Below are 22043 nucleotides of genomic sequence, written 5' to 3' on the forward strand. Positions count from 1 at the left end.
CTTAGATTTCATGTAAGATAATGGATAGTGAAGAAAATGACAATGTGTTATCATTCTGTACCTCATGTGAATTGTTATATTGTTGATTTGCTAATTGTAAGGTAAAGGGTTAGTAGGGTTGAGATTATCTACTGAGTTTAAAAACTCATTATAGTGCCGTTGGGCTGGCGTTTCATGCCAGGTAATACAGAGACCAAGGAACAGAATCCGCAGCAAGATGAACAGTACCATGGTGAAGACCTCTCAACTGAGGAAGGAGAGTTTGTTGAGCCTTGGAGGCCATACCCTTAGAAGCTATGTTAAATTGACGTACTTTTATTTAGATTTTCATAAATGTTATCACATTTGTCAAACTCTATTTCATTTTGTTGGTTTGTAAGATAATTAAGTAGATTTGAATTTGGTATTTAAGGTTTCCGCTGCTAAACTCTGTTTAATAAAATTTCATTTCTTATATATCAGTTCTATGAATTATTAAATCAATAAAAAAATAATTTAATTAACGTGCCCAAAAAATCGGGGCATTACACAATCTCTATTCCTTAGTTACTAGATCGAGATAAGGGGTCGCCTCCCAAGGTTCTAAAAAAATCCAAATGTCCAAATTTTTTTATATACTTATTCTGACTTCTCATGAGAATCTTAACAATCAAAAAATAATAATAATAATAATAATAATAATAATAATAATAATTCTCTCTTGATCTAACAAGGAGGTTCATACGTCTCGGATCGGATTTGCTGAAAAGTGCCTTTAGGCACAACTAATTTTTAGTAAAAGTTGTGGTATTAAAAACACGGTCTTTTATTGCTAGCCTGTCAGTCCAGTAGGTTAACAATAAGCACACAAGAAAAGAAAAAAAACACGTATTTATGTATATATTTTTATATTTTTTAATACTCATTCACACATTTATAACTGTTAACCCGACAAACTAATTTTATAATTTTTCTTTAAAAAAATGTGGATGCATAATGATGCTGAATGCAGTTTCTCGTGAGTGGAGCGAGCATTTCACGAGACTTTTTTAGTCATGATTGTTGCTTGATCGTCTACCTACTCTCTCTATTCAAAACTTATTTCCCGCTTTTGGAATCCTAAAAACTAGAGTCAAAATTCTTCACTTCACCCAACACCAATATCCCCCAGGCCCAAAGTTACCGTTATTCCCCAAAAAAAACCCAGCTAACGTATCACAATACCCACTGCAAAATTTTCAAATTCAAACTTCATTTTCGGTTGCTGATTAAAAATAAAAATAAAAAAAAACTTCACTTTTGGTTCCACTCAATAGCATCAATCAACAAACAAAAGATATACTCCCTGTACTAGTACTAATAAAATGGATTCCAGTTGGAGAAAAAAATTAGTAGACCGTACTGTTTTGATTTTTTTTGATATTTTTTGAACTCATTTAAATGATCGAAATTTTTCGATAAAGTCCGTCAAAGAAATCTCCTAGATAGCAATTTCAAAACACATTTATCTTAGAAAAATGTTGACCAAACTTGATATTTGTTGGGACAAATTTCTCAAGGAACCCTACAAATGTCCATTCCAACGAATTCTACAAAATGAACAATTGTTCATTTCAACAATTAAAGTAAACAAAGAAAACTAAATCGGACCGAGTTTTTCCTTCTTCCGAGGAGGATGCTTCTCCTAATAAAAACACCCATATCTACCAAACCTCCCCCAAATTTATACTCCTATCTACTCCTAATAATTGTGGTCCTAAATCGTTACCGATTTTACTGAACACTTCTTTCCTACTAATAGAAGAAATCCCACATCTCTCCTCTCTCTCTCTCTCTCTCTCTCTCTCTCTGCCCATACCCAGATGTCTGGTTTCAAAAAATCCTCCTTTCCACGCCAATCCTCTTACAATTCTCTCTATGTAAACCCCCTCAATGAGATCAAACACAACCGCAGCTGCAGTGAAGGCGGGGCCCTCTCAGACGACAAAGAGAATGCCACACCAAATAAGCCCAAGAACTCCATTAGTGGTGGTGGTAAAGAAAATGAGGTGCCCAGTAATGGGTATTGTATTGCTGCAGCAGCCAAACAGACCCCTAATGGGAAGTCTTGTTTAAGGGATAGGGCATTGAAGCCATCTTCTTTGCAGCTATGTATGCAGCAAAATGATCCTAGTTGGACTTTTGGGTCAAAAAGTTTGGATCCAATTGAGTTTGAGACTGCGAATTCGGGTAATATTTGGGATTATTCGGATTCCGAGGCTGCTCCTGCTTCATCTTGGGCTGCATTGCCAAACAGGTACTAGTTTTTTGTACCCATTTGAGGTTCAGTTATCTCTTTCTGCTTCATGGACGAAATCTTGAGAAATTGGTTGAATTTTCTGTTTGGTTTCAGGTCTTTGTTGTGTAGACCTTTGCCGGTGGATATTGGGAAGTGTACTTGTGTAATAGTGAAAGAAGCGTCACCAGAAGGGCTAGCTGGGGGCACCCTCTACTCATTATATACAAATGTAAGGTCCTTCTACTTCATATTTTTGTTGTTATAGTAGATCTATAGATAGGTTTGAGAGCGAATACTGGCCCGGACACCTGAGTTATCAAAACAAAGATGTGTTTGAGATTGATTTTGAAGGTTTCCCGAATTTTTTTACTGTTGGTAATATTTACCGAGTAGAATACCTAATACATCTCCCTAGATCTTGTTTGCAGAGGAAGCCTTGTGCACTATGTAAGGCATTTCCACATAGAATACTAATACCACCAGAGATTCACTACAAAGTAACAAACCCTCTTTTGCCAACTTAAAGAAGCTGCAGTGATTAGACAAGCGAAGCTTGAAATACAAGCATAGTGAATATTTGCTCCACAGTGAAATTAAGTTTTCTTGGATGTACTCAATTCCGGACCATGTGACTCATTATCGTTTCATCTGTTTGTTTCTGCTTTCGTACCGATTAGTTGCTGTTAGATTGATACCTGAACTGGCACAAAATGCGTCATACATAAACGTGCTAAAATGAATGCATTTGTCTGTTCAATCACATGTAATTACCATAGTAGAAGTTTACTTTGGTTGGTTTGGTTTTTGAGGGAGGTTTTTGGGGACAGTGCATAGAGAGAAAAGGGTGGGTCTCTTGACCCAAACCCAACAAAGTTAGTTTCGTTCAATGACAGTGTTAACAAAGGTGGGATAGTCAGAATGTTTTTATATGGTTGGTGGATGAATTAACTTTAGAAGCGTCTAGATCATGTGTACAACTCATAACCATATGAACCAAGGATTACATGCTACACAATTGTTTCTAACTTATCGTGAAATAGGAGAGTTAGTGTATTCTATGATATCACCATGTTTTTTTCAACGGAGCATAGTGTTGTTCATCTTTACAGGCATTGGTCGTTCTAGTGAGTAGTGACTTTAGAAATTCAATTGCTGAACCTAGAAAGGATGAGAATGCAGAGTAATTAGATTTGGCATGGTTGTGGCCATTTGAGTGGAGTTACAGTGTTCAAGATGCATTGCAATCAGCCTTTGTATCACCAACTTTACTTCAAAATTTTCTTAACTACATGATAAGTGTAAACTTTGGTTGTGCTATTGAACAATTTCTCTACTAGAATTGTCGATATCTGGTTAAGATACCCCTTGAAATTCCATTTGGGCTTTTTTCTGATATGAAACAATAGGAAGGTAAAGGACGACAAGATCGGAAGCTGGCTGTGGCTCATCACCGCCGGCACAATGGGAGATCAGAGTTTGTTGTGGCTCAAAACATGAAGGGGATATTTAGCAGTTTGGATGATAGCTTTATTGGTATCGTTACTGCTAATCTTATGGGTTCAAAATACCATGTTTGGGATCAGGTATAGTTTTTAAAAGTAGTTATCATGACGAGAATATCTCATCAATCAATACAACAAAACAGATGTTAGTCCTTAATTTGGTTGAACATGCATGATCGCAGGGTAACCCCCATTCCTCTTCTAAACAGTCTAAAGACTCTAAACCACCATTGGCGGTTGTGTCGTAAGCTCTCTCTCACTCTCTTCCTCTCCCTCCCTCTCTCTCTCTTGACTTTGGTTGTTAATGATATAGTTTAATTTCTCTTTTGCTTCTATAGATTCGTGCCTACAATAGCCACATGGACAGGAAGTTACAGAAGCATGAGGGTGTGGATATCAAAGCACCAATCCATGCTGCTTAAGAGTACAAGTCAGGTTAATATGACGGATTCAGTTAGAACTATGTGTATATCTTTGTAAATCATGTAGTCATTTTCAAGTTGCCAATCTCCTTGTCCTTTGTAATGTGTTTCGTGCATTAACTGTAGGTACAACATGTTGCTGGACTACCAAAGGATTGGGAAGGGAAAGCGAACAAAGTCCATCAGCTATTCTCTAGGATTCCACATTACAACAACGTAAGTTCACATATGGTTTATTATGAAACCTATCATGTTTTACCACGTACCACTGTGTTTTGCGTGGATTAGTTTTGTTGCTCTAGAGTCTAGCATATGTTTCTTTGCAAACACATCATGTTTTACCACCTTATCTCTGTGTTTCGGGTTTATTTTGTTGTTGCTCTAGCAGCTTTCAAAACAATATGAGTTAGACTATAGAGACAGAACGCAAGTAGGACTTAGAATCCAGAGCTCGGTGAAGAATTTCCAGCTGATTTTGGAGGTATAATTCAACTTGCTATCCTCCCCATTTTCATTCCTTGTTTGAGTTCTTTCTAAGCTGTTGCCAGGCTGAAAGGTTCCAGTGAAACAAAAACACTTCAGTTTCCAACATACAAATGCTGCGTGCCATATGGAAAAAATCTCACTATGCGTACATACTTTTATATACCACTGTGGCATGGACTCTTTGGAATCTTCTATTTTCCTCACAGTACCCTTGTTCGATGGATATGGCATGTGTAAGGGTGTGGAAGATGTGTCCGACACATATACCCCATTTACTTGGACCCTCTAATGCTTATGATATTTGAACAAAAGAATGGTCACACTAGCTAGGAAGCCAATTCTAGCCTCTCCCTTGCATGAAAGAAATTTCATATTTATCCAACAGTCGTCGTGGTGAAGTACTAACTTTATTTGGTTTACTTAGGAGAATGGAAAGCAGACAATCTTACAACTTGGAAGGGTGGCGAAATCGAAGTATGTAATGGATTACAGGTATATAAGAGAATACCTCCCTTTTTTACTTTACATTTGGTGCCTGTCTTGATACTCGAGGGATAACTAGGACAAGAGAAACTAAAGTTTTATCAGTACTTTTTTCGTTGCAGATATCCTTTGACTGGTTTCCAAGCATTTTGCATATGTTTGGCTTCCATCGATTCAAAGCTTTGCTGCGCATTGTGATTGTATTCTGCAGTTGTCATCATAGTTCAACCTCTGAACGGGAAGATATTTTATTCCACTACCCACTGATTCAGCTTATGTGCTGCGATTTTGAGCTCAGTTTGTAAGTCTTTTGCTCAGATGGAAAATAGTCCTCAATTTCTGGAAGGACATCGAGCCGAACTAGTATCAAGGAGAATGCTTTTGTTCTATCTTCTAACTCTAATCACAAAAGAACTATTCTACTCGACTTTTCTGGTCTATATTAGTTCCAAGTAATTTGAACCCGAGTTCTATCCCTTCACGCATCTGAGTTCTCTGTTTGTTCACTTTGTTGTATTCCAAGTAAATTGAACATATTGGAACTCATCTCAAATTTCTGGAGTCACGAAATAATACTTCGTAAGCAAGTTCACTGGTTTTTGTTCGAATGGGTATTTGATTTTCCACTACATTATTACTGTTAGCAGAAAAACACATTCCTGCTTCTTTGTTTTGTTCTTTCCTCTTCAAATTTCTGTGTCAATCACCATTCTTTTCTTGTGAGGAAAATAAACATTTCAAAGAAAAGGGAAGAAGAGTCTGCTCATTCGTGTCATTTGCATATTATGAAACCATTTGAATCCACCGACGAATTGGATTATGTTTTCCATTTCAGTAAACGATATATACTTCATTCATTGTACATGCATATAAACACACACACACACACCATGATTTGGTTTGGGAGAAACTTTCCAAAATAACTTGGGATAACCTTTGAAAAAAACACACTCTAGTAGATGTAGACTAAATGACTTTGTTATGCTCTTCCGGCTATCCACTTTTTTTTTTTGATAGGCAAAAAATTTATTGAGGAAAACTTGACAAATGATATACAGTATCAAGTTGGGGGAGGAGAGTGAAAAAAAAAATCTAATGGGATAAAGACCAAAAAACACTCAGAGGTCAAGCCTGAAACACCTAAATATGTAAAGTCCAGACAAACAATGGGCCAAATTCAATCCAAGAAGCCCAAAACCTAACCTAACCATTTGAAACAATCTTCAGCCACCACCACCCAAAATCTCCGTCCACCACATCCCGATAGGCAACCCACCACCTCCAAACACCACCATCACCGCCATTAGTCATCACCTCTAGATCTTGCAACAGTCAGAGTCGCAACCACGCCATCACCTACCGCATGGACTCCTCCTTGTCGTTAAGCCAGAATGGCTATGGCCTATGGGTATATACCTATATGCACAGATCGCAGTATGGGCCCAGGCCTTCTTTGGATTTCTACACAAATGATTCAAGTTGTTCACTAACTTCAAAATGTTTTTTCAAGTCATCACGTTAAAAAATAGCTCAGTCAGATAAACGAAAGTGATTGATTCAATAGTCTATATTTCCTTCAGCTGAATCGAACGATTTGACGGTTACCATTGGCTGAATTATGCACTCATGTGTTAGGTGGGTAAATGAAGTCAGAACGTTTGTTTGCTCATCAACATTAATCATTTAATCGATTCTTTAAAGTCAAAACAGCAACTTGTATATTGAAAATTCACAAAAGCATCATTTGGAGTTCCAGTTCGTGATCTAATATGGAATCGACAAAACTAATTTGGTGGCTGCTCTCAACCTCTTTTTGTACTGATTCACACCCACGTCTTTCTCAAGCTAGCTGATGATCTCATGGAGGCTTTCAAGTCAATGAAAGTGGGAGTGGAGTTTTAGACGCAACCATTCTTTACTTCCTCCGTTACATGTTGCTTGTCCGGTACCCAGGGATGCTCCCTAGCAGTCGATCCGACCGTTCATCTCGGCACAGACGGCTCGGTTTGAATCTGAGCACACACAAATCACATACAAATCTGAACCGTTCATTACTCGATTAAGACACGAATCATCAATTGCCGAGATGAGCGACCGGATCGATCACTCTGCACCACTTTGCAGGGTGCTGCTTGGTAGCATCCCTCATTCCGGCAGGACGAACTCAATTTTTTTGGTGAGATATGTAATAAATTAATAATGCATGTCTCCTCGGAAACTTTTATTAAATTTTCGGTATTTTCCCCTTATCTCTTTATCCAAAACTACATTTATATTCTTATTTATGAGGGTTCATTTGTGAAAAATTAGCACACTTTTGGCTTTGAGTTTTCATAAAGGACAAGTATTTTGAAACATCTTAAAATGAAATATTGAACAAGTAACATGAAACGGAGAGAGTTAAAATGACACATCACATGCCCAAAATAGCATATAAGACTTCAGGCTCCGTTCCAGAACACTTTTTTAAAAAATAAGTTCTTATTTCACATTTTTAAATTCAAAAATAATGTAAATAAAAAATAATTTTTTAATTTTTTTTGCACCGTATTAAAGATCTCAATGAAATCTATCAAACAATATCCATATTGATAGAAAAATAATTTGCGGAAGCACATAATTTTTGAATTTGAAATTGCCTTCTTAAAAAATAAGTATTTATTTTTCTTTCCGAAACGGAGCCTCAGTACTATACTACTATTTAACTTTGCATGACATTACTATTATCAGTTTAATTGGCTCATATAGTCTATTTTATATTAGTACCATTAAGACATCACATCAAATGGTATACAAATTAAATATACTCAATTATAATCCCTGAAGCATCACTGTTGTTATGCTTAGGTACGTACATGGCCCCAAGGACAAGACACACACACACACATATATATATGATACTATAAAGTATTTCTTATGATGTCATTGCGTATGAGATCTTGTCTCGATTTTAATTGGGTTCTGCTTGTAGACAGTAGAATCGATCTCTCAGAAGTTAATCGAGATGCGCGTCAACTGATATAGACACCCTGAATGAATAAAAAATTGGAAATTGAATCATGACATAGGATTTACCGCTCGTATATAATTGTTTATCTTGTTTTTCATCAGCCAGACAACTAGGGAAAATGACGGTCAATGACGTGTTTTGATAATTAATGTATTTGTCAAGGACATTTTCAGCATTAACAAATATTCTTAGCTTGTCTTTGATGGGTATTAGTTATTAAAACACGTCTTGGGCCGTCATTTTCCCATACAACTATCCAATGAAGTATAAATTGCTCTGCTCCCATGGTTTTGTTCACCCGCTTGATAAGGTGTGTGAATAATTCTTCGCATAATTTGATAAATTGAAAGATTTACAACTTTGTATAAACCTACATAAACCTTTTTTTGATAATCGTATGTCCGGACCAACGTGCACACCTCAACAAATTCTGCACCCTTTTAACAACCAACAAACCTACCTGTACAGCATTGTTTCCCCCTTACATAAATGTAAGCATTCGTCATTGCTTAAAGGGAAAATTTCAAAAAAGCCACTGAACTTTCTGACAACTTGCAAAAAAACACCTGGACTTTCATTATTGACAAAAAAACACCTAAACTTAGCATTTCGTTAGCAATTAGGCCCCTGCCGTCCAATTCCGTCTAGTCCTAACGGAAGGCATTAACTCTTTTTTTTTTTACTTTTTACATTTAAAAATTACTTTTAACTCTTTCTTTTTTTATTGGTAAATAAATATGCAATAAAGTTCTTTTTTTTCTTATTATTTATCAAAAATTACTTTAACCCTATTTTTTATTTGCAAATTTTACCCCCACCCCCCCCCCCCCCCCCCCCCCCCTTCTCCCTTTTTTTCTTATTAGAATCGACTCCACACCACCAATTAACCCCACAACCAACCGCCAAAGCCTTAGCCACAATTTCAAAAATTCAAAAGTTCTTTTAACCTCCTCTTTGTAACCTTTTCTTTTTTTTACTACTTTTACTTTCAAAAATTACTTTTAACTCATTCTTTTTTTAGTCATAAATATATATGCAATAAAGTTTTTTTTTCCTTCCTCTTTTCCAAAAATTATTCACCCCTATTTTTTAACTATTTACGAAAATTATTTTAACACCCCCCTGCTTCCCCGCACCCCGCCCCGTTTTTTTATTGTTACTTTCAAATTTAACCCCACAACCAACTGATAGAGGAATTTTGGGTTTCTCCAAACTGATCGGTGGAGAGAAGAGGGGGGAGGATTTTCATCAGTGGAGAGAGAGAAAGAGTATTTGAAAGTAAAAATGGGTCTTAAAGTTATTATTATAAATAGTAAAAATTAGAGTTAAAGTAATTTTTGATAAATAGTAAGAAAAAAACTTTGTATCATATTTATTTACTACAAAAAATAAAGAGTAAAAAAAAGAATGCTAAAAAAACGAAGTTAAAAGTAATTTTGAATTTCTGAAATTAGAGCTAGAGCTTTGGCAGTTGATTGGTGGAGTGGGGTTAAAGTTCTAAAAAAAAAAGAGGGAGAGAGAGAGAGAAGGGGAAAGGTAAAATTTGAAAGTAACAAAAAAGATGGTGGTTAAATTTATTTTTGTAATTAAATAGTAAAAAATAGAGTTAAAGTAATTTTTGATAAATAGTAAGAAAAAAAAATAACTTTATTGCATATTTATTTACCAATAAAAAAAGAAAGAGTTTAAAAGTAATTTTTGAATGTAAAAAGTAAAAAAAAATAAAAAGTTAATGCCTTCCGTTAGCTCCATCCGTTAGGACTAGACGGAATTGAACGGCAGGGGCCTAATTGCTAACGGAATGCTAAGTTTAGGTGTTTTTTTGTCAATAGTGAAAGTCCAGGTGTTTTTTTGCAAGTTGTCAGAAAGTTCAGAAGTTTTTTTGAAATTTTCCCTCGCTTAAATATATAGATCACCTTTGACAAAATTATCAAAGGATCTTGTCAGCTTGTGTCCTTGATAATGGTTAACAAATATGTTTTCTTTTTAATCGCGAAAGTCAATATTGTTAGAATTTTTTTTTTCCTAAGTAATATTGTAGACTAGTTAGATTAACAACACTTTGGAGAAGGAGTTGAACTCCTGATCTCATTTCTCCTAGTACTTAAGTGCATCACCTTTGAGTAAGAGTTGAATTCCTGACCTCCTTTATTCTAACACTTAAGTGCATCCCCAGATGTTATTGGGCCAAAAGTCATGCCAATGGTTAACAGAAGTTGTCATATTTTTATTTTCGAATTACCAAACAATTCATATCTCGGTTGCCTATCTCGATAATCAATAGTTAAAAGAAAATTGTTGACAGTCTCTAATTTACCGATAAGAGATTATCAACAAATCCAAACCATTGATTGTTTAGATGAACAACTGAGACTGAAGATGATCCAATTCATATTCTTTTTACAAGAATGTACAAACATTTCAAGCATGCTTGTTTTGCCAATAACCATAAGGGGTTTGGCTAAGTAGGTATGAAAAAGCAAATAAGTGTATGTCATACATGAGGTCGCATGTTCAAATCACGCGGAGGCCAAACATTCAAGACTTGTTTGCCACTGGAAGGTTTTCCGATCGTTTACTTCAAAACAACGAAACTAGTCGAAATGCAAACAAACTGACCCGGACATCTGCTCATAAAATAATAATAATAATAACTCATGCAATCCAGAGTTTAATAAGGAAACGACACGAAAACCGCTCCAAACGATCGAGACCATTAATGGAGATGCTCTAATGATTTAATTGGTTCTTAATTAAAGTAAACCAGCTACTTGTATTAGAGTTGTAAATTAATTAAGCATCAATTGGAGTTTCAATTCCTGATTTCATAGGGAATCAACAAAACTAATTTGGTGGCTGCTGTCAACCTCTTGTAACATAAACATGTCTTCTTCTAGCATGATCTCATAGGGCCATTTTAAATGGAGTTTGCGTCACAAGACAAGAGGCACATAGAAGTCAATCAATTTAATTAAGTGGGAGTTGGAGTTTTAGAGCCTCATTTCATTCTTAACGTACAAAATACATTTCTTAAGAATTCGTTATATGATACAAATGGTTTAAAATGAGACCCAAAATTGTGTGTTACAGATTTGTTAGGTAGAGAACGAAAAAATGACGTCTTAGACGGTTAAAGGTGAATTTTTTGTAGTTAAAAAAATATATATATACGTACATAAAAGTAGAAAAGAACCAACAATATTATTATATATATTGCATGTATACATCATTTATTCTCTTCAATCGTGACACAACAAGAGAAAAGGACAACTTACAAGCTATCGGCCACTAGTAGTTGTGCCCCAGGATTTTTTTTTTTTTTTTTTTTTCCGGTAGTCATAAGAGAGTAACTTAAATGTTATCAATTCTATCGGGAAAAAACACATAACTAACTTAACAAATCGGTACATTGCTTCTGGCATAAAACATTTGATTTTCCATATTTGTTTTGCTTTTTTGACATAATATTATTATAACCTTCATCCTTCAATTGTTTCTTTGAACTAATCAAATCGGATTGCAGTAGTAAACTATTAGGTGCTCAAGTACTTTAAATGAGTTTGGTGTTCAAAGTTTTTGAATAGGGAGCTCAAATAATGAATTAACTTTGAAACATATGAAATATCATCATGTGTAGGAGAAATAGTTTAGGGTGTTCGTTTGAAATTTTGAATACCCTTAGCTCAGTTTTAAGTTCACTCCCTCATACATTGATCTCTATGAGAATGTATCAATAATTGAAGCACGTTACCAAATATTTTTGGGCAATAACCAACACATGAACACATTCCAGTTTTAGGCAATGAAATCGCGCCAAAACTAACTAAGAAGAGCTAGAACAAGCATACGTTCTACACAGACAAGAACAAAACCAAGAGACAAATACTCATGTTATATACTTCCTCCGTCCCAAAAAATTGTGAGATTTTAAAAAGGAAACAGACACAACAATTTGAAACAGAGGTATATATAGAGGAATAAATAAAAATGACGCTCTTACATCCCAACAATTCTCTTATTGAAACACGGGTAAATGAATGTCTATTTTCGTTTATCTACATGTAATAAGTAATAACCAATACTCACTAATTCAAGAAAAGAATGCAAAAAAAAAAAAACACTTATCCCTTCCATTTTTCAGAATAGAAAGAGAACCATAATATCGTAGTAAAAAAACCAAAGAAAAACCCCCTAAAGTCCCTGAATTAATTGTCTCTAGTTGGCATCAAATTCAAAGTTGAAGATATGGGAGGCAAACGAATTCAAATCATCAAATGTTATGCCATCCCCTTCATCGTAGCTTCCGGAATCGTTACAGTCAAAGTAAGTCTGTATGTCATCAGGAAAACTACTCCGCGGGGGAAGTAAGGTTGATTCGGCGGCGGTGGTGGTGGTGGAGGTGGAGTTTTGGTGGTGGAGGAAACTTAGGTCCAATTCGTTGGTAGGGTCAGGTAAGAGATTGCCGCCGTCAACATTAGGGTTAGGGTTTGGTGGAGAGTTGTTGGGGTTGTTTTGGTTTGGTGGCACCCAGTCGATGTAACGGCTGAGGTCGAAGTTGGTGACGGCGTTAAGTCCCCTGTACTCTATAGCTGCCAAGTCGTATGCTGTTGCTGCCTCTTCTTGGGTAGCTGCGGAATTGGAAAAAAAAAAAAAAAAGTGGATGCGTAAATAAATTCAAGAAGTGCTAGATAACCCGAAAAACAAAAAAAAAAAATATGAACACATACCAAATGTACACCCGATTGTATGAAATCTATCTCGGGGTTTTACACGAATGATCGGAACCATTCAATTTATTTAATTAAAAAATATTCTTTAGAGTCTCCGGAAAAAAAAAAAGCTCATTCGCATTATCGGTGAGGGCTTAATCGGTTTTCATTCTTAAATTTACAGGGGGAAAAATTAAATGAATGGAATAACTTTTTATCAATATCTAAAGTAAGCTGATTTTTCACAAAAGCTCTTAAATAATGATCTAAACATGTTGACCGGCTCTATTTTGTCGTTTATAATACTATTAGATTCCATTGCAAAAGTCCATCCGAGTGTAACCCCCCAAAAAAAAAAAAAAAATTCCATATCTGAATACATCTGAATAAATAATTAAAATAGTTTACTGGTAGATTCCAGTTCTAGAATCCATCTGAATAAATTATTAAATTATTAAATTAGTTTTTTTTTTTTTTGAGATGTTATTAAATTAGTATATGTTTCTTTACAATTTGGTATATCACCGCATATAATTAATATAGTTGAGCAAGTTTACTCATAGAGTGAGATTCCAAATAGTACTGTACTTTGGAGTCAACATTGTGCAAGACTGGTGGCCACATTCGGGCACACATTTAAGTGAGAGTATATATTGGTGTGGTGGCTTATATATTTAACTACGTATGCTAACTCATCAACTTCACATACATTCACAAGCAACATAAGACCTAAATCTCCTCAAATTCTCGTAATACAGAATTCGTGCACTATCATTTCAGTTTATTTTGGGGCGCTACGTACCGAATCAAGCGAGAACCGCTGATCGAAGAAAGAAACAAGTGACAACATTGAAAAACGATCGGAACGTACACCGGTGCAGAACTTCTTAGGTATAAAGAAGTTCAAGTCGCGCAACCTAATTAAATACGGTGACTCTAATTAATGGGTACCCATTCATCAATTCAATTTGTCTAGCTAGCTAGCTGCTAAATTTGGTCGAGGGTTTTGAATATTTAGTAGGGTCTGAAATCTCTCAAGTAGAAGAAGACCTAGCTAGGTAGCTAGCTGGTGAGGGCTGGTGATCTATATATATGTACAACCGCCAACTGTAATTGCTTGTTCCATTTTTCAATGATTTTCTATCTTTTTTTCCAATTGGTTCCTGTTTATGTCTTGACTAATTAATATTCCCCTACTTAAAATAGAGATTATATTATCACTGTTCCCTTATTAACCAACAAAAAGCATGGCATCATAAGATTCGTTAAGTATCTCCAATTTTAAAATTAACATCAACTTACAAAGACAGATATACTTGTTTATTTAATTTTTTTCCTTTTTTAAAAATGTCTTTTGGGTTTTTGAAAGGGTATTATAAAAAAACAACTATTGGACAGGTATGGTTTTGTGGATTTGTCATGTTTGACCTATATCAAGAGTACACGTACGTGCATTTATTTATGCTAATTCCCATGGTTTTTCTGGCCAATACGTACAAGTAATTGACCACCATACAACATTTAAAATCAACCATTAGAATAAGAAAAATTTTAAAATCAGCCCAATGGGGTGATAATAATAGATGTGTGAACGTGTATTAAATGATGTAACAAATAAACAGAAATACATATTTCCGTTGTCTTTTAGTGTGCTTATCGTCAGCCCAGATAGCAAGACCGTTAGAATAATATTACTTTCTCTCTTGCCAAAAGATTATTTCTTGATTATGCTTAATTTCGTATGAACCTAGACCTAATTTGGCCACCTTATCCGCTCTAAATTGAAAGCAAGAATGCATTCTCAATTGAAAAGTCAAGGGTTCTATTTATGGCGAAAGCAAGATTTGATTAATATTTATCAGCCAATGAAAATTACGAGTTCTTTTGTGATTTTATAGTTGCGGTTGTTGGATTGGAATAAGTTGTATGGTTGGAATACTTCTATTGCTAGAGGTTTTCGCTTCTAGTACGAAGTGATTCATGATATGTGTGTGTAAATTAGCTCCTATTGACGAAAAGATAAATCTAGCTAGCATTTCTTAATTTGAGAAGACAAACATTTTAGATTTATTTAAACAATTTTAACGAGGGGAAAATTACAAGAATTATTTTTTAATAATCATGCAAAGTTTGTTAACCAAATATGCAAAACCAAAAGAATACTTTAATGTTTTTGTGAGCATATATGATGTGGCATTGTTTTTTTGTTCTTGTTATAAATGGCTTCATTCATTTATTCCCTCTCTCATTGGATGATCCTATGCCATAAAGAGAAAGATTCTTTTATTGTCAGTTCCCTCAAAACAGGAGATCTAAATCTGATGAACGATTAATTAAAGAGAAGAAGAAGATTAGGGAACAAAGCTTTTAATTGAAACCCCTACAACTGGGCGGTGAATCTGGTCTTCCAGAATCAGTCGAGGCCGCGCGTAAGCTGGCCCGGATTTTTGAATTATAAAATAAAAAAAAAGATAAAAGCGTAAAAAAAAATTACCATAGGTACCGAGGTAGAGATATTTGTTGCCAAAAACTCTGCCAATTCGGGCCTCCCATCTTCCATTGTGGTGGTGTCTGCGTATTCAATAGCCGGAAAATCTCAGTGGTGCACTCAAATTCAAGTATTCAACCAAATACAGATACCATGTTGAATAAACAGTACAGCATTTATAATGGGGTCCCTTTGCAATGGTTGTGGACACCGCTCGATTCATTAATTTCCACCAAAAATTGGATGGCCGACTAAATAAATATTGTATCGCGGAACGGAACGGATTGGTCGAGTTGAAACATGATAGCGATAAAGAATTTTAAATCGTCCAAAATCGAGGTTCGACTCCCATTACCAGCAAATTAATTATCTTTCGATCCGCCATAAGTTTGTTTTGATTAATTGATTGTTAACTTTTAAGATCTCGAGATTAGTCGACGTGCGCGTAAGCTGATTTTAAACACTCGATTACTAAAAAAGCTAAATAAGTACTACTAGTTTTCAGAGCTTGGTATATGGCCCATTCCTGACTTACTTTGGTGAGTCAAATTGTACGTCTTACAAGGCTTGTTGAACATAGTATGAACGAAAAGATCTATGTTTGATTGTAGGCAATAGGCATGTGTCAAATCACAATGGCCTATACGTGATGGGCATAAAGTATGATTTTGACAATAAATTGTTCATCATTTTGAGAGAAAATTTCAAAATACCCTCAATCTTTAATCTAAATTTTAATTAGACTTCCAACCTTTTAAAAAAAATTAATTTCACTCCCAACGTTATCTTCCGTTAATCAAAATACCTCATTCCGTCCGAATGACTTCAATAAAAAACTGTTCGGATGAAACACTTCCTAGCCCCTTTTTTTTGTTGATTTCTAGCGGGCACCCTTAAAATCATGTTTTGAACACATTGAGCGGCTCGGATCATCGAAATTATATCGGGATGCTATTTAACGGAGTTTTTAACTAAATCTGTTTGTCATTCGGACGGAAGGGAGCATTTTGATTAACGGAAGATGACGTTGGGAGTAAAATTGATTTTTTTTTTTAAAAAATTGAAAATCTAATTGAAATTTAGAGTAAAGGTTGGGGGTTATTTTGAAGTTTTTCCTCATTTTGAAGATATAAATTTAGGGCGTTGCTATTCGCAGCCCTCTATTTTCTCCCATAGCCCGTTAAAAATTTTTAATTATACTCGACAGTTAGTTACCGAAATTGAGATATATTTTCAGCATTCAATTACCGAAATATAATATTTTTTTCAACAGCTATTTACCGAAAATGTATGTTCGGCAGTTGTTTACCGAAAGTTGAACATATTTTCGACATGTAGTTACCGAAATATAATCTTGTTTTCAACAGCAATTTACCGAAATGTTATTTATGATTTTCAACAACCATTTACCGAAATGTAATGGGCTATGAAAAAAAATAAAGGGCTGCGAATAGCAGCGCCCTAAATTTATCTACGTTCATCTCATCAACCTTTCATGGTTGGTATGTTAGAAAGATCATGCAAAATGAGCAATTCGGATCTCCAAAGTGATCGAAATCCATGTGAGCCTTACCTTGCTACTCCTCTATATTTGGAAACTCCCCTGGAGAACCCACTGCTTTTTCTGCAAAAAAAAAAAAAAAATTAGAAAAAAAAAGAAAAAAGAAATTACTTCACACACATATATGTCTTTGTAATTTTCTAATTTAAATGTCGACTGATGTGAATATTACCTCCTCAGAGAGCCAATGTATTCTTCTCTTGATTGACCCTCCATTTCCTTAAACTCCTCTTCATAAGTAGAAAGCTATATTACATGGTAAATTTTAATTTATAATTCAAAAATATACAGAGGAATGTCAAATTAACAATTACATTTCAAGAAATTTATTGAACTTTGGTGAGGAAATTTTACTGGAAAATTAAGGATGGTGTCTTGTCCCCAGTACTTCAATGCTGCCAAGTCATAAGCATGTGCTGCCGCTTCTTCACCGTCATAGGCCCCTAAAAATAAAACAAACAAAAAAACTTCAAATTCATGAGTTTCTATTGAAATGTTTTTTTAAAATTGAGAGTTTCTGAAAAACTCTCAACTACGTTTGGGCGTTTCCGTGACTCCTTTCGCACCCCCTTCAGTCTGCCACTGACTATATGATACGTGACATGTGTGAGACATTAAATAAAGCGATTGATTCATGTAAAACAATAGTTTTTAGATTTTAGAGTTGAATTCCATAATTGTTTTTCGAATTCACATTATGAGATTCATGATATCGAAACATGGTACCTAAAAATGCAATAAATCATTTTTTTCGGGGTAATGCAGGATGTCCCGGATCAGCTTGTACGCACCTTAGACCAGTGCGACAAGCATTTGTTTTTTACCTTTTTGGAGAGTAGTTGGAAAATGAGAAATATGTGATACAGAGCAGATAACGGTGCACCTAACTTACCTAGATATACTGCATTCCAGTTGAATTCCACCAAAAACATCATCCGCAAATTAGGAGAGGAAAGTCAAAAGAGAAAGAAAAACAACTCATCAATAACATTTCAATAGAAAAAATGGATCAGTTACAGTTATTAAAAATGGTGAATACTCCATCAATTAAGGAGATGATCAAGAATACCTTGTCTTCCTTTCTTGCTCTGTGCCTCGTTCCAGCAGTTCTTGTCCCACAAATGCGCTTCGTACCGGCCCGTCCACCGATGCCTGACGCACGAAATCATCAACATTATAACAAATTGAGGACTTCCAATAATGTTAAGACTCAGTCTACTGTGAAAACGGAAGACTATAGATGGTCATAAAAATTTGTTGGATTTTTGGTCTTCTGGTGCCGTTACACCCCACACATTGGGAAGAATAGAAATTTAATGTGTAGCAGTCGATTCTCGGACACTTATAGATTTTTACCCGATACTCTATACATATCGATTTTGAGGGGTTTCGGGCACTCTGAAGATCTGTTTTTGAAAAATTCACAGGTACAAACAAAATATAATGACTAAATCCCACTACATTTGAACGACGACCGTTGGCATTATGTGTTCCGGTACCATTGAAAATTAGTTGCCATCAACAGAACAAACTTTAACAAGAAATTCAACTGTATACCTAGTGACGCCCCTGTAGACGGAGCTGCGCTGGGGGGGAGAATCACGAGGAAGGCTCTTGCGCGTGCGCTTCAGCTTTGTTTTGGGAGCGTGATTGGTGCTATTGGTATCGTTACTGCTGCTGCTGCTGCTGGTGGTACTTGTGTTTGAGCTGTTCTTCTGGGTTTTCTTGGAGATCTTCCCCATCACACTCAATTCAGGTAAGACAGAGATTGAGAGAGAGGGAGAGAGAGAAGAGAGATGTTAGTAGTAACTATGACTGGGTCGTCAGCGCTTATAAAGGCAAGGGTTACGGATACGGGGTGACAGTGTCTTAGAGAGAGAGAGAGGTGCTGGGTGTTTGTGTTGGCCACACTTTTTTTGGTGTTGTGTGTGGACCGTGCCTTTATTTATACTATGATTTGTATTGGAATATTGGGCTCGGTTGGGCTGTCACCGTTATTCTACTTTTTGACAGATTTCCTACCATATACTGCCCCGTTCCTATGTCAACTGTTCAATGTACACACTCTGTTCTTTAGCTCTTTTGTTGGCTTTCGCACGTCATCGGTATTCTTAAGCTTTTTGTTAGCTTTTATTTTAGGCGATAGCATAGTTTTAGTGTATTTTGTATTTTGCAGGGCAGTACTTTGTGTTATGTTCCTTAGACCCTTGTTTGGCCTTCGCTCGTCGCTGGCATGTCTTAATTATTGTAATGGCAATAGCACATTGAACCCTTATTATTCATCAATGTATTTCTAACGTGTTTCCAAAAAAAAAAAAAACCAGTTTTGCCACATAGTACAATAGAGGGGAGTTCAAGTACTCTCTATCGATCGAAATTCCTCTATACCTCTGTATCGGTGTATTCTTGATTGTTGAATCGCATAAAAATTTAAAGTAAAAAATTTCTTACCCAATCTAGCAACCCAAAATACATGGGTATATGGGTACATAAATTTCTTGGTATGTAGGATTTGAGGGGAATGGAAGGGGCATTCACCTATGTTTAAGAGTAGGTGTACCTCTAGACTTTTATGTTCCAACAAATTAAAAAGTCGGGTTATTTTTAAATTTACAGAATAAGATGCTGGAAACTTAATTTTTTGCACCAACTTAAAGAACTAATTAAAAATTTAAATTAGAATGAAAAAAATCAAAAAAATATGCCCTAAATTTTTTATTCTATTATATTCAGACAATGACACGATATTTCACAGTTGACTAAAATTAGAGATGAAGAAGTGAGTTGTTTTTGGTTTCGTTGCTTTATGTCATTCCCATGCATTCTCTCTCTCTCTCTCTCTCTCTCTCTCTCTCTCTCTCTCTCTCTCTCATTAACTCGTACAACAATTTGGTACCAAGAGTTAACCAACTTGACATATGAATGAATTTAACTTTTCTCCCTATGTAGTATCACATGTGACTTTTAAGATTCACTCTCCATAGATTAAATTGACGTGAAGTCGACAAAATAACCGTTACATTATCATCTATCCCTGCAATATAATTAATTTGCTTGAATACAAAACTAAAGAGATGCATAATATCTGTGTTGTTGTACATATTTCGCTATTTCTTTTAAAATCTATGATTCTCTATGTTTCTAAGTGAGAGTCCCTCTTAGAAATTTCAACTTTTTTAGGGAACATATAATTATTACATCTATTTTCCACCATTATCCCTATATTCTACCGATATTACACTATTTTTATTCACATAGGAGGGACACTTTTGAAATTTTATCAATTTTTTACTTCTATTTTTGAAAAGAGACAATCATTTTAGAACATCCCAAAATGGAATAAGGGACTCTCAATTAGAAACGGAAAGAGTACTAGAATTAAGGAGGAACCGCATGTTTTTTATGATATGGCTATGATCGGTACGTGACTTGATGATTAATTCTAGGATTAGTACTTGAGATGCACTCTTAATTACTGATCCGAATACTGGTTATGAAATACTAGTACTAATGTTTTCTATGATATGACATCCACAAATCTGTCTAGAATGGTTGCATAGGTTGATATTGTGTAGGCCAACGGTAGTACAGTATTGATTTCAGCGCAGCTACCATGTTAGGCTCAACTCTGTCAACACTTTTTGTTAACCTAAGAAACCATGAATGCCTAGAAACTAACCAACCAATTTTGTACCATTTTCTAGTACTAGTACCAGTACTACTTTTGCTACTATTCAATGGGATCCGGCAAATTCAATTTTGCCCTGGCACCGAAAGTTAAATACCCACTCTTCAGCTTTTTTTTTTTAGTTGGGTATCCCTTTCCACTAATTATTACGGAGTATTATTTTTTGAATTATATGTGATGTATTGTGAAAGAATGACAAGTCTCCTAAAACGAAAAATAAGTACTTAAAAATAAGAACCTTAGCGGAACGGGCCTAACACCAATTGATTTTAGGAGAGATGATGGAAAAACGGTTTAACAAATAAAAAAAAGCGATAGGAGAGATCATTATATTACGTAACTCAACCACTATAAACCAAACTCAAGCCCCCATTAGGAGAAGAAATAATCCCAACAGAAGAACACTATACGCAGGTGAAAAGACTCGAACTCCTAAACTCCTAATAATATGCAAAAGTCATAGCCAACTGAACTATCTCCAGTTGGTTAGCCGATGTGTAGACTTGAAGGGCATTGGTCCTTTTTAATTTTTTATTCTTATGATTATGTATGGAATTAGTCCCCTCGTACATGGACAATGAATGTGTATTGGCCGACGATGGTAGATTATTTGGACACAGATGCGTTCAAAGAGCTTTTTGATGCACCTGAGACACAAGAATAAACATTAGACAGTTCTTGACACATTTATGTCAGGATCTGTGTTCTGAAATTTTGTATCTCTAGCACGGCTGATGGACCCGGCACCAAATTAATTTATTTCATGGCTTGTTCCTCATAGTTAGAGGAAAATTTTAAAAGAAAGTGAAATAGTAATGCAAAATGGTGTGGTGTGCTGCTTGAAATTAAGTGAGAAAAATTAGCTAAATTTTTTGTTTTGTGTTTTTTTGAAGGATATAGCCAGTACTTGCAGAACTAACTGTACCTAACTTCAAAAATTCCCTACTAATAAATTAGACCAAATTAATTTCGACAACTTGATAGGCAGTCTTGCATGGACCTATTATGTTGGCCATAATCTTGGAAGCTAGAATTGTACTTTTCATTTTAAGTTTCTTTAAAACCGACCCGGAACCCATTCTTTGCAACATAGATGTGTTACAAAAATATACATCAAATGACATTTGATCAATTGGTTTTTGGCGTGACTAATCTCAACGAGGTCTAAAAAGCAAATGGTCGCAATCATCGAAGTGGATCCGAAAAGGATCAGAGAAGATCCGATTCCTTTCCTATTTTCAACATGCAGCAAGTGTTACCCTTGTCATTGTTTGAAGGTGGATTTGGGTAGAAATGCTGTGAAAGCATATAATTTTCTCTTTATTATCCGTTCATACCTCTTTTTATGGGGCCATAGTTTAATTAACGCAAAATCCATAATTTTCAATAGGTAAAAAACTTTGTAGCTGATGAACAACCAAACTTTGGGCCTCAATG

The 22043-nt window shown here is 35.4% G+C and overlaps 2 protein-coding genes across 4 annotated transcripts in view; one reads left to right on the plus strand and one right to left on the minus strand.

Annotated features, from left to right (window-relative positions):
• Positions 1-5631, plus strand: part of LOC131312054 (tubby-like protein 8) — a 60766-nt gene extending 55135 nt beyond the window's left edge. The window contains exons 2-10 of one of the 3 annotated variants that reach the window (XM_058339777.1): positions 1842-2275; positions 2372-2486; positions 3664-3840; positions 3942-4003; positions 4098-4194; positions 4308-4397; positions 4567-4662; positions 5092-5159; positions 5273-5631. In XM_058339777.1, the coding sequence (XP_058195760.1) occupies positions 1842-2275; positions 2372-2486; positions 3664-3840; positions 3942-4003; positions 4098-4194; positions 4308-4397; positions 4567-4662; positions 5092-5159; positions 5273-5348 (1215 nt within the window). In that variant the 3' untranslated portion in view covers positions 5349-5631. Of the gene's footprint in view, positions 1-1772; positions 2276-2371; positions 2487-3663; positions 3841-3941; positions 4004-4097; positions 4195-4307; positions 4398-4566; positions 4663-5091; positions 5160-5272 lie in introns of those variants that run through there. The other 2 variants (XM_058339776.1, XM_058339778.1) reach the window with 2 other exon arrangements.
• Positions 5632-12156: 6525 nt separating this feature from the next.
• LOC131312056 (AP2-like ethylene-responsive transcription factor At1g16060) lies at positions 12157-18822 on the minus strand. The gene is made up of 8 exons (XM_058339784.1): positions 18476-18822; positions 17988-18070; positions 17811-17819; positions 17273-17361; positions 17091-17164; positions 16931-16981; positions 15364-15440; positions 12157-12788 (listed from the first exon to the last, which is right to left on the minus strand). Exons 1-8 carry the CDS (start codon positions 18658-18660, stop codon positions 12376-12378), a joined length of 981 nt encoding a protein of 326 aa, XP_058195767.1. The 5' UTR covers positions 18661-18822; the 3' UTR covers positions 12157-12375.
• Positions 18823-22043: the final 3221 nt, after the last annotated feature.

This window comes from Rhododendron vialii, chromosome 12a (assembly GCF_030253575.1).
Source record: "Rhododendron vialii isolate Sample 1 chromosome 12a, ASM3025357v1".
NCBI classification, from domain to species: Eukaryota; Viridiplantae; Streptophyta; class Magnoliopsida; order Ericales; family Ericaceae; genus Rhododendron; species Rhododendron vialii.